Source organism: Leishmania donovani, chromosome 18 (genome assembly GCF_000227135.1).
Source record: "Leishmania donovani BPK282A1 complete genome, chromosome 18".
Taxonomy (NCBI): Eukaryota; Euglenozoa; class Kinetoplastea; order Trypanosomatida; family Trypanosomatidae; genus Leishmania; species Leishmania donovani.
Window position 1 is genome coordinate 157,831 of NC_018245.1, and position 12,761 is coordinate 170,591.

The 12,761-nt window shown below is 60.6% G+C and overlaps 2 protein-coding genes across 2 annotated transcripts; both read right to left on the bottom strand.

Annotated features, from left to right (window-relative positions):
- Window positions 1-1,039: 1,039 nt before the first annotated feature.
- LDBPK_180390 (hypothetical protein, conserved) lies at window positions 1,040-6,280 on the bottom strand (the record flags this gene model as incomplete). The annotated part of the gene is made up of 1 exon (XM_003860005.1): window positions 1,040-6,280. The coding sequence occupies one exon, from the start codon at window positions 6,278-6,280 to the stop codon at window positions 1,040-1,042; it is 5,241 nt and encodes a 1,746-aa protein (XP_003860053.1).
- A 2,618-nt stretch (window positions 6,281-8,898) lies between these two features.
- On the bottom strand, window positions 8,899-10,590 carry LDBPK_180400 (hypothetical protein, conserved; the record flags this gene model as incomplete). The annotated part of the gene is made up of 1 exon (XM_003860006.1): window positions 8,899-10,590. The coding sequence occupies one exon, from the start codon at window positions 10,588-10,590 to the stop codon at window positions 8,899-8,901; it is 1,692 nt and encodes a 563-aa protein (XP_003860054.1).
- Window positions 10,591-12,761: the final 2,171 nt, after the last annotated feature.

The window sequence follows — 12,761 nt, forward strand, 5'->3', positions numbered from 1 at the left end:
CTCCTCTCCAAGCGCCATCAGCGTCATCCTCGCCCATCGCAGTGTGCACGTCTGCCCTCACCTCACAATGCTGCACGTGGTGGAGAATGGAAAAGAGACCCGGTCCGTTCGTCTACACGCCTGCCTGCGTCTGTGTGAGTGCGCGCACGTGCGCACGATCCTCCCTGTCCTCCGCCCCCCACCCCACCCCTACACGGAGGCGCCAGCCGGCCCACGCAGGTGTCAGGTTGCTCATAAAGCACCGCTTCCCGGCGACGACGCTCACGCAAAACACACACAGACAGAGATAGAAGAGTGCGTCTTGCTTGTACGCGTGCCTCATCCACCCTTCTCTTGCCGCTGTCTCGCTGCCGCATGTGCTCTCCACAAAAGCCCAGATGAAGGCAGTCACCCGAGGCGTCCTCGCGTACATTAGAAAAGCACCACACGTGGCGAGCGACTTCAGATGGCCACAGTTGAGCTGCACCCATCGACCCTCTCGCGCACACGCGCGCAGAGGTGAGACAGGAGAAGTCGGAGAAGGGTTTTCTCATCAGTGCGCCCACTCCGGCACGAATAGATCATCGAGCAGACACGCATAAACAGTCACAGCTCACCCGCCTCCGCTGCACCACGGCTGCATCCTGCTCCTCCGGGGCGAGCCATCCTGCCCTCGAATCGGACCATGCGTCTAGTGGGCCCTTTCCGGCATTTCTCGTCCCTTCTGCCGCATGCGTCCCGCGCGATCGGCGTCAGGCAGAGATGCTGGTGGGCTGCATGCCATGATCCGTGCGGGCCGCTTTCAGGGCCCTGCGCCCGCTTGAAAGCGGGCGGCCGTCCGTTGCGCGGGTAACAGAGGCTCGTCCAGGTGCATATCGGACGGGCCCGAAGAGGAAGCTGACCATCTGCAGCTCAGAGCCCTCTGGAGGCCCTGTACCCCGTCTGTGCGTGTGGGAGAAGAGATGAGCTTCGAGAAGCACGTGCAGGCCCATGCGCTCAGTTACCGGTGACTTCTTCAGTCACGCAGACTTCGTCTTGCATGTGACTGGCGCATTGCGTGTCAGCTGCCTTTGCCAGGCCTCCTGACGCCTAGACTGCGCGACACACGCTTCAGGAGCTCAAATCGCGGCTTCGACGCCTCTTGCGAGGTCACTGGTACCGCTTCTGCCCCCGCTCGTGATGTAGAGAACGCCTGCGGTCGCGCGGGGGACGTATGCTGCCTGGGGTTCCAAAAGCGAGCGTCACTGCCCCGGTGGCTCCCTCTGGTGACTCCCTCCGCCGCCGCCGAGACCTCCCACCCCAAGTCCAGTCCCGGGTCTCTGCGGCGGGCCGGTGAGTCGTTTCTCCCGCGAGGGGGCACAGAGGTGCACTCGGCTGATGAGGCGCGTGCCTTGGACCCAGCACCGTGGTGGCGGCCGCTGCGGGTCGGTGGCCGCGTGTCGGATCGACGGGTGGCAGCAGCGCCTCCCGCCAGCGGATAAACCCTACCCTTTGCGAGGGGAGATGGCGTCACAGAGGGCGCGCCACGCCCGCTTCTTCTCTCAGACCCTCGGCTTCCGCGCTGGTCGGGATGGCGGACGGGCCACATCTTGTCAAGGTCGAAGGGGTTCATTCCGCGCAGCGCACGTGCCCGCTGGAGGCGCTGCACCGCCAGCATCCACAGAGCGCGGCCGTACGACAGAACCCGCGATTGCACAGCGCCGGCGCTGAGACTCGAAGAGTCTGCGAGAACGCCGCTATCGACGCCGCTGTCGCAATCACCTCTGTCCGCCACATCGTGCTGCATCGCCAGCAGGAAGAGCACCCAGTCGACGCGCTGCTGGAAGTCAAGCACGAGCAGCACTGCATCCTGCGGCAGGTCGATCCGCTTGAACTGGGGAATGATAACGTAGACTCGATATGGAGCACATAACGGCCCCCGTACCTCGGCAAACAGCGAGCATCGGTAGCGCCGAAGGACCTCGAAGCTGGCGGGTCCGCAGAGGACGCCGTCGACATCCTCCCAAGTCTTCGGGCCGCCAAGACCGAGGTCGCTCTCATAGCCCATGACGCCGAATGGAACGTACACCCGAGAGTACGCGCACGGAAAGTGATGCAGCTCCCGCACACGTATCGGCCGAGTCGAGGCGGCAGCGCAAGGGGGCACGCCCCGTCTCAGCAGCGTTGACGCCGCCATGTGCGGCGGGAGTGGCGACGGGGACGGTACCGTACCGCCGCGCGGTGGCGGTGCGGCGGCAACTAGCCGCTGCTGTTGCGGTGAAGAGAGCGACGGCGCAATGCCCCGCGGCGAAGCCCCAGCGACGCCGCCGCCTCGCCCCGCGATCGCCTTCCCCTTGACGAACGTGTCAGTGGGTAGCATCTTCACCAGACCGCTGTGCGGCTGCATAGATGGTGCAACAGGAGCCGCAACGCCAGGGAACCGCGGTAGGTGGAACCGTGGTGGCTGTGCTGCCGCTGGAGACGAGGAGGCAGACAGCTGTGATCCTCGGCTCATCGTGGCTGGCGCATTGCCGGTCCCAGGTACGCGCGACAAGACTGTCGCTGGCGACGGGGAGCGAGATGCGAACTCGGCCGAGGAGGCTGGCAACGACGTGAGCGGAGAGGCGCGCGGTGTCGGGAGTGGCACCTGCTCAATGCGATCGAGGTAGAACAGTAGCTCTTTCCCGTCCTTCGACAGCTTCACCAGCGACGGCACGCGGTGTCCCGCCAGCTGGACATTTACAGCAATGCCATGCTCCGAGAGCGTGGCCTGAGCACGCAAGGCGGTGCGCTTGTCCACTTCGTGCTGCACGGCGCGTCGGTGTGCCTGCAACGGATCTGTCGTTTTGTTCCGCAAAGTCGGACTCGTCGTTGCGCGAGAGGAGGTCAGCGCGCTGCTGCCTGTTCTACCAGCACCACTGCGGCGCGCGCCATCTGCAGCGGGTGTGCCGCGTCGGTGCAGAGAGGCAGAGCGAGAGGGGTCTACGCGGCCGTCGTACAGGGGACTTCGCGTCCGTGAAACCGGTGGCCTCGCACTGCCTCCAGCACCGGGGGCACTGTGTAACGCCCGGAACGGCGACGCAGACGCCGGCAGCCGGGAAGAAGACGAGGATGTCGCGTCAGACGCCGTCGAATCATCTTGCCAGGCCGTGCCGCGACTCGCGGAGACGTGGAGACGGGTAGACTGAATTGAGGCGATCCGATCCGGTGCTGTCGACCCGGCGGCTTTGCCGCCGCGTTCGCTGTATCGACCCGATGGAGGTGACGAGATCAAGTCGCGATCGGCGTCGTCATTTGCGGACACCGTCAGTGCGTTCTGACGCTGTATCGGTGAAGATGCGGCTTTGGAGGACGTGGAGACGGAAGACTGCATCGGCGCCACCCAAGTCGGCTTCCCCGTGCCAACGCCATCGGCGCGAGAGGCCGAAGGTGACGACGCAGATCTCTGCAACTTGACAGTAGACGGCGCTGGCGTCCTCGCCCGTCTCTCGGCTTTGACTTGAACGTCGGACAAAGGAGGTGGTAGTTGCGTCGAAGTCAGCAAGTCCTCGTCCAGGGAGCCACCAGCAGATCTCTCGGTTTCGTGCACGGTCTCTCCTGCTACTCGCCCGTTGGCGTGAGCAGGCGTGGCCGAGCGGTGCTGGCGCGACTCTGCTGCGTGTCTCTGCACGAGATCCTGGGAGGAGGAGGACGGGCAGGCTCGATGTGCCGCCATGGTCTGCTCTGGTGTTGCCTCCCGCTCAGCGGAAGCGGTGATCTGCGCCGACGCAGATGGCGCACCAACACTGCGGACACCATCGCCAGCCACAACGCTTGGGTCGATAGTTACATCACTGTAGCGAGTGCGCGTTGCGGCTGCGGTAGCCACGACCTTCTCAGATGGGCTAGGTGGATGTTTCTCTTTGCCAGTGGTGGTGCACGTCTGCTGCGCTGTCGTTGAGGCTCCCTCCTTTATGTGCCCACGCTGAGCTGCTGCAATACCGCAGGCCTTGCCACTTGCAGCCACTGGAATCAGCAAAGAGGAAGAGTCCGTCGTGGACACCGCATCGGCTGCAGGCGCGGGGGCTGCTCCCATGTGGAGCGAAGGCGACCGCCCCATCACCCACTGCGTCTGCTCTCGCAGCCGCTCCAGCTGCTGTGCGTGCAGGCGAATAGCGACGAGCTCGTCACTAGTCACCGCTTCCGGGTGGTCTGGCAACGCGGCACGCACCTGTGCAACACGGGCCTGCGCAGCAGCCTGCACCGCCGTCTGCCGAGCCATCTCCCCGCGGAGGTGTTCGGCCACGTCGCGATCGCGGGCGTCGCTGAGGCGCTCGTAGCGCTGCCTTTGGTGCTCTGCCGCCCTGCCGTGCACGACGAGTGCGTGTTCGCTCTGCCGCTGCCGTCGCGAAGCCAGTCGCTCACGCATCGCCAGCTCCTCGTGCATCGGCAGCGACTCGTTCTCCGCCGCCCCCCTGCCGGCAGTGGCCATCGCAATCGCCGACGGCAAGAGTCGTGCCTGAAGTGCGTCGAGTGGTGCGGTTGACGACGCCAAAGCGCGTGAAGACGCAGTTGCGGCAGCGGCGCCCCATCTTGTGTCGGCGGTGGCTGCGAGAGCGAAGAGCGGCTTGTCGCCGATGCCGCCGCCGCGGTGCTCAGGTAGCCGGGAAGGTGGAGTGTCCCTCGAAAGCCCGGAAGTATCGAGAGGAGGCAGAGGTGGCGGCCGGACCGGAGGCTCCAGCTTCACGCTGTCCAGAGCATCGCGCCACGCCTCTTCCCGGGCCGCCTGCATGTCTTGGGCGAGCGAGACGATGAAAGAGGTCTCGTCTCGTCGATTGGCCCGCTGTGCCTGCCGCGTCGTTGCGGTTGGCGATGTCGCAGGTTTCGACGGGGGGCTGCGCACCAGCCAGTTGTGATCCGAAGTAGCATTGGTGGAGATCTGGCCCACGGCGCCACTGCTCTGCGGCAGATGCTGCGATTCTGCCCGGCTTTGCCGGTGATGTACGGGGGCGTTATTCGCGCCGAAGTACTCGCTGGTGCTTGCCTCGTTGTCTCGGTGCGCGCGAACAGCGTAGTCCGCGAGCAGAGCGGTAGCGGGAGTCACCAGCGCTGAAGTCCCCGAGGAAACGTGTCTCTTCTCATCACGAGGCCATTCCTGTCGCTGCCTCTGCTGCGTGAGCACAGAACTGCGCTGAGCCGTGTCGGCAGCGCGAAGTGCCGCCAGCCGCGCAGACAAGGTGGTCACCGACGACGGCGACGGCAGGGGGGCTGGTGCGGGCGTGGAAAAGCACGAGTCATCCGCTAGGGCCTGCGGGGGTTGCGTGTGACGGGTGCGACTGCAATCAGGCGTCAGCGACCTTGATCTCGTCGTGGACGGCGTCGTGGCAGCAAGAGACGCCGGCAGCGCAACTCGAGGCGGCCAAGATAGCGGAGCAAAAATTGCCTTGTGGCCCGTTTGCGCCGTCGCCGTCGCCGTCGCTGTCGCTGCAGCCGTCGATAACGTGTTAGGCAACCGTGCAGGCCCGGCGGCAGTGTCAGCGAGGATGTCCGTGTCGGTGTGCGCCCTCTCCGCGAATTTGGTACTTGCAGCGGAGCCTTGCCCTTTCGAGTGTGGCGGCGGCGGCGCGAAGGTGATAGATGCCGCAGTGTGGGCATTGTGAGCACCTGCTACCGGTGCTTGAGAGAGTGTCGAGGCGGCGGCCGACGCAAGAGCTGCATCAGCCAAGGAGGCTGCGGTGAGACCTGCTTGCGCCATCGGCGCAGGCCGGTAGGTGCGCCGGCCATGGACCCGCCAAAAGTCCAGGGCTGCGGCATAGGTGGCCGAGAGCACCGTCCCGGCCTCGGTCGTGGCGCTAGCAGTGGAGGCGCTCTCGCGGAAGTAAGAGGCCGTAAATGGTGTGGCAACAGAAGGGCCTGGGGTAGGCGAGTCCTCGCTCATCTGATCTGAATGTGGCGTTGGTGGTGGTTGGCATGCCGGCAAGGTGCCTGCTTCAGAGCTCCTAGGAGCAGCGGACGCTTGCCTGGCTCTCAACAGCGCCAGCGCCGCAGCGCAACTCGTCGGGCCGCCATGCAGTCGCCGCTCATCACCCGGACTCTTGACCTCCCAGCGGTCAACTCGTGGGGACGAGACATCCATACCCGCAGCAGCACTTCTTGATGCGGTGGGGCGGGAGGGACGCTGTGCGGCCCCCACGATATAGTCGATATTGCGCACCGCATCCTGTAGTCGCGCACGGATTGCCTCGATCGAGTTGGAGAAAGGAGTCTCGGTCGCAAAAGCTTCACCGGTGGCAGCAACGGTGCTCGTCGTGAGTGGGCTCTGAGCACTGTGGACACTAGACATCGGCGGCGATCCGCTGAGTGCCGTACTTCTACTCGTTTCCGTCGGACGGTGCAGCAGGCTTGGCCTGCCAGCGGAACAGTCAGACGGAAGTGCGCACAAGCGCGCCTCTTCGCGCGTGCAGGCGAAGAGGCTGGGATGTGGTGAAATAAAGAATGGCGAGGTGCCGGAAGTTTACGCTGCGGGGCGTGCACAACGGCGACTGGTAAACCTCGCGTGCAGAAAAAGATGTGCGGAACAGAAGATAATAAGAGTGATCTAACAAGTGGTGAAAAAAAAAGACGAAGAAACGACCTCTAGACTGCTTCCTATGTATGTGTGTAGGTGTGTGTGTGTGTGTGTCGCCTGCCCTCTCTCAGGCCTGCACGCGCGTACAGAGGGTGGCGGAGTGACGGAGAAACGAAGAGGACAGAACAACAGGAGCGAATGCCGAAAGGAATGGATCGATGAGTGGGCGCGTGCCTGCTTGCAGTGATGTCAGTAGAGGGGCGCGATAGACCACTCGACCACGAACGCGCACCACTTCCCTAAGTGCACGCGCGATGCGCGAAGAGGAGACACACCGCATTTGTTTTTCAGAGAAAGGAAATAAGACGACGGCAAGTTGAAGCACAGGTTTGTGATGCACGGCCACACAAGCAACAGACAGAGAGAGAAGGAGGCGGGGGCGAAGATGGTGTGCGAAAAAAAAAAAGCGAAGTGGTGGGAAGCGGCTTTGACGGCTTTGAGTGTACTCGGCGTTCGCGAAAGACCTCATGACAGAGGAGGGACACACACCTCCGCGCGTGGCATCTCAGGGCCCAGCGACCCCGCACCCTCTGTGTGGGTGGAGGGGGCCAAAGCAGCCCTCCTATATCCCTGCCAAATGCCGAACCACTTGAGGTGATGACCGGGTCAGGTGCCTACGACGTAGGGGGGGAGGCGAGTGCGATGCATCCCTGCTGATGTGGGCGGCCGTGCCCTGGACGGCGTGGCGTCGGGGCGACCTGCGACTGTGAACAGGTCTGTGCCCATCCACGTGATGGGCAGGGTGCCCACGGCACTTGAACGACTGTCTCGCCCCGGGCCCTCACACGGCCCACTGGTGAGGGAAGCGGCTGTGAGGTGACCTGCGCAGCGCGGGGTGGTGGGCGGAGTTTGAGGCGCAGGCCGTTCTGAAATGACTGTGCTGGCATTTTTGTAGCGCGCGTGTGAAGCGCTGCTTCGCCCCACACGCGGTGGTGGAGGCCTGTGACGGGGCAGAGGGGTGTCTAGTGGGGTTGACGATACGCTGCACGGCAACAAATGGGTATGGTTGAAGAAAAGCGTGCCATTCTACGACAAGCACGTCGGCATGTGTACGCATGCACACAACTAAGGGTTCACACGACCTCTGTTGCACTCGAGCCACGCCAAAGGGCCGGGCCAACGAGCACCGTCCGGCGTCGTTCAGCCCACGATAACCCCACGGCATACAGCGCAGGATGGGTCTAGGATTACGTTCAACAACACCGCAGCGCAGCACAGTCACGACAACATCGAGTGGCGGCGTGTAACTGTCGAACCGCCGACACGATTCGTAGTGAGCTAGTCCAAGCGCTATCACGAGCACAAGGCTCTCCAGCACAGCGCCAGCTCAGACCTGTCCGCTGATACCAAGATCCCGCAGCCGTACGCAAGGGCGTTGCTGCAGGTTCTTGGCTTCCCCACACAGAGCGTAGGGCACTAGTCACTGACATCACTGTGAGATAACCGGCATCATGAGAGCACAGAAACGAGCAAGAGACAAAGACAAAAAAAAAAACATAGTGGCCGAGAGGAAAGACGACGAAGTAGAGAACGGGGCGCCGCAATGCAGAAAGAGGAGTGTTTCCGTGAGCGTGAGAAGGGGGGCAGCTGCAGTGAAAAGGAAATTTATTCACCCCAACGCAAGCGGATGAGGGCCTAGGGTGCGAGAAGGAGCGACGAGGAGACGTCGAAACAGAAAACAAAAGCCCAACACAGAAAAAGGAACGGCAAGTGCGGAGGAGAGCAATGGAGAGGCTTCCCTAAACAGAGGCAGGTCGAAGCACCGCGACAGTATCCCTCGCCTACATCCTCCCCGTTATCTTCGTGTGCGGTTATGTGGGGAGGGGGGTTCTCGTTTCTTCTTTTCTTTATGCAGCCCGTCTACCAGAGCCACCAGCACGACCACCATCGCTCCTTTAGGACAGTCTCCGTCGGAAGAGGTCCAAGTATGCGGTGCATTGCCCCCCAACCACACCTTGACCTCGCCTACCGCGAACGCAAAAGAGGAGAGCCGCCAAAAGCACCCACCATCCGCACGCGCGCGCACCGGTGGAGTGCCGAGGGTGCACCCAACGTACGCACAGATGATCGATCACTAACAGAGGCAAATGTGAATAGGGGAGGAGAAAGGCTGAGGAGGACACGCGCGTGGTTTCGGATGAAAGTGAGTGTGAGACAAGAGCAAAGAAGATGGCTGAGAACAAACACACACATATATATATATATATATCCCCACATGCATACCATACACGTATGCTTAAAACAAAACGCAAGCGTGTGATCCGTCCTCGCCCCTCCGTTTCCTCTGTCTCTCGCCCTTCCTCTGCCTGCCCTTCACATCCGGCCCCAGCACCTTATCGCTTCGGCTCGAACTTGTGAAAGGCGATACTCGAGCCAATCACGAGCACTGCGCCGAGCACAAAGGCCAAGCTGGGCTCGTACCCGTCAATGGCAGAAGACATCATCCCGCTAACGATCACGGCGACGCCGGTGGCAAACCCCTTCAAAATGTTGTCAGCGTACTTCACCACCATGGCGACCAGCAGACCGCCGAACGCGTGAATGAAAACCAGAGCCCACGTTAGAATATGATCGTAGCGCTGCCAAAAGAAAAACGGTCGCGCGGGGCAGAATGCCTGCGTTGCGCCGAGCACCCTCGTACCCGCGGCCGGTGCGGAGAAGATGTTCCAGTGCACGCGCTGTCCGCACTGCACACTTGCGTACCAGTTCGGGAAGACGTCGAGGATCAACATGGAAACAAACGCGATCGGGATGCCGAAGAGCGAGAGCTGGATGTTGCGAATCGACAAGGTAGGGCTCGTCGTCTTGACAACTTTCTCAAAGTACACGCTGGCGTAGCTGGACGACAGGCCAGACAGCACACACGCTGCAATCCCGATCAGCGCGTTCCCCTGAGGCTCGTCGTCGTCGTCGCCAGCGCGCAGCTCACCAGCCCTGTCGAGGCCAGGGACCGTAGTCGTGCCGTGCAGCAAGTGTGGGGCAGCTGTAGGGAGCATTTCTGTGCCAGCCCTCGGTGCCCCGAGCTGCGCGCCAAGCACTCCAGCAGTGAGCGCGACAAGCGACAGCCACTGCATCGGTGAAAGTTTGCGGCCCAACAGCCAGACGGAGAAGACGGCAGTGGAGAGCAGTTTTGTCTGCGACCAGACTTGGAAGGTGACGGCGTCGAGGTTCGACAGCCCTATGAAGATCAGGAAGTTCTGGATATTAAACAGGAAGGCTGGCACAAACAGCTTCAGCGTGTCGCGCTTGTATACGGAAGCGGACAGCATGCAGCAGTAGAGGGAGAAGAGGGCCTTCATCCGTCTGTACGTAAAGACGAAACCGTACTTGCGCATCGTCTCGGGGACATCGACGCTGCAGCTCCATTCACCATGCCCAGCAGCTCGCGTGTTCGCGTTAGCCGGCGCGCTGCTCGGTCGAGCCGAGGTCGTCAAACAAGGTGATTGTCGCAGCTGCCTGGCAAACAGCGCTGTGATGCCGAGAGTTTTGCTACTGCAGTATGTGCTCGTCACCTGTGGTACACCCGGTGCGTCGTGGTCCGAGCCGAGCTCGTCCGCCACGTGGCGGCCGCCTTCCCCAGAGGCGTGGCCGACCGCCGTAGTTTGCGGAGGCGATGCTGAGGAGCAAGGGATGTGCACCTCCAATGGCTCTTCATCCGCAAGCGGCGGGGCCTCCTTACCCCCTGTCTGGCACGCATCGCGCTCCACGTCGTTGGCGCTGTCGTCCCTGAGTAGCAGTACATCGATCTCTAGCCCTACCATCTTATGCACGGCGTTGGTGGCGCGGTTGCTCGAGGCGGCATCGTGCCGGTACTGCCTATACACGTCATCCAGCCCGTAGAGAACGAGGCACATGATCATCTTGGCAATCTCCTGGTTCATGACTAAGGTGGAGGTGTGGTAGTTGTGCGCCGCATCAACCCTCTTGCGTGATAAGCGGGTCATAACAACGAGCAGGCTGTTTTGCACCACGAGCACGATGAGGCTGACCATCGCCATCGAGAACATATGGACGATGAGCGCCATTCTTCGCCGCTAGCCAATGAAGCTCTCTCTCTGCTATGCGATGGGGTGAAAAGGAGCGTGTCACGTGTGCGACCGGTGCACGGCCTGTCTTTTCGGTGAATCCGTTGCTAGGGTCACACAGAGAGCTTCGGAGATAGTGTTGCGATGAGAGATGGTAACTTGCCGTGTCGTCGTCACCGCTAACCTAGCTCGACGGCTGTGTGAGCCGAAGCGTGATCGTGTTACCAACAACAACGTGGGTGGCAGAGGGAGGACCTTGTGTGAAGAAGAGGCAGACACACGCTGGAAAACAAAGAAAAGGGGGAGGCGCCCCTCCTCGTCGACTTCGACGAAACGGTGTATAAGGGCGGCTCGGATGCGCACCTCGATACAGCACGCAGACACACACAGATATAGAGAGAGCGAAACAGGCACCTGCTCACGCACAGCTGAGACGAGTAATAATAATAATCAGATGGGAGAGAGCGTGACGAAGGGGGTGAGGGGGTGAGGAAGGGGAGGGAGGGAGTGGGCACAACGAGGCAAAGAGAAACCCGAAAAGAATCAGCGTCACGTAGCAAGCGATACACGTAAGAGAGGGAGACGAGATAGAACCAAACAAAAATAAAAATGGAGGTGTACGACAGAAGTCAACGACAGCAGAGAGTGAGAGTGCGAGAGCAGATGATGCCGGCACGCAGCAATGCATAAACAAATCGACACTGGAGAGGAAGGGGGAGGAGCCGAAAGGATAGGAAGAGAGGAAGGCGGAGCAGGCAGTGCTGCCTGACCGCTAATCAAGCCACCCACAGGCACACAAGCAAACGCACGACGCGAAATACGTGGAGCCTGCTGCTGCCGCTGCCTCTGCCGCTGCTGCTGCTGTTGCTGCTGTTTCGACTCCCTGTCACCCTTTCCCCGCGCTTTTGTTACACACAAAGACAACGTCAACAGAGAGAGAAGAAAACCAAGAGAGCAAATCGGGTCAGAAAGCATAGCGAGGACGAAGAAAGAGTAGCGCACGCACATGAACACGCATGAGCGATGCACAGAGGGAGAGACAGACAGACAGGCACGCTCAAGTCGAGCAGAAACTCGTTAACGTCAAGAAAAGCGAAGTCCGCAAGAGCCACAAGAAGATGAGAAGGCGACAGGAGGGGGGAGGCACACACACAACAAGGAAAAGAGCCCTACGGTAAACGAAAAATCGCAATCGAATGAGAAGGTGGAGGAGACACGAGAATGGAAAACACGAGTCCGGAAACGTAACGCATCACGGATGGGCCGCGCAGAACGTGAAGAAAGCGAGGAGACACACCAGCCAAGAGCTGCGCAAGTGTGTCGAACAACTTTATAAATATATATAGTTGTATATATATATATATATTTATATGAAAGGTGAGGCAAAAAAAAAACAAGCCACACCCAATGAATAGAGTCAGTGGTGGTGGTGGTGTGGGAGTAGTAGGATTAAGTAGAGCAAACGCCTCCTGAGATCCCAGCGACAATAAAAAAACAATAATAACATAATAATAAGTGCCCCTTACCCCCTCCCCCCTCCCTACCCAGAGATGAAAACAATACGAGCACAGACCCCCGGCAAACTAGAACGGCTCCGCGGATGCGAAAACCGCGAAGACACACACAGACCACGAAATTCGTTACTATCTTCCCGTGGTCTTCTGTAGCGCCAATGCAAAGACGTGATGCTCCGAGAGAGGCAGATCGAGATATCGACACTGTGAGAACGACGGAGAGAAAGTCTTTCTGTCGGCAAGTGTGTGCGTGGGTATCTGTGTGTGTGTGTGTGTGTGTGTTGGGGGGAAAAGGGTTACTTCAGACAGATGCCAGCTGTATTAATGGTCAGTATCCCACCTCAATAACGACACTTCGTTGAAGCGCCGCGCTCCCAGTGCTTGATCTTGTACCCCGGCATTCGAAGGACCTCCCACAAAGTCGAAGGTCGAAGGTGGAAGACGGTCAAGTGAGAAAGACACAAATGAAGATACAAGCAGAGAAGAGGAAAGAGGAGAGGGAGAAGATCATTCAGCGCGGAGCCAACAGCTCAACTTCTCCGCAAGGGAGGGCCGTGCGGGGGACGCACAGAGGAAAGCATCTTCGCCCTCCCCCCCGGAGTGTCCATCTGCTGCCATACAACGGTGAGGTCAACTCAACTCGACACCACTCTGGCA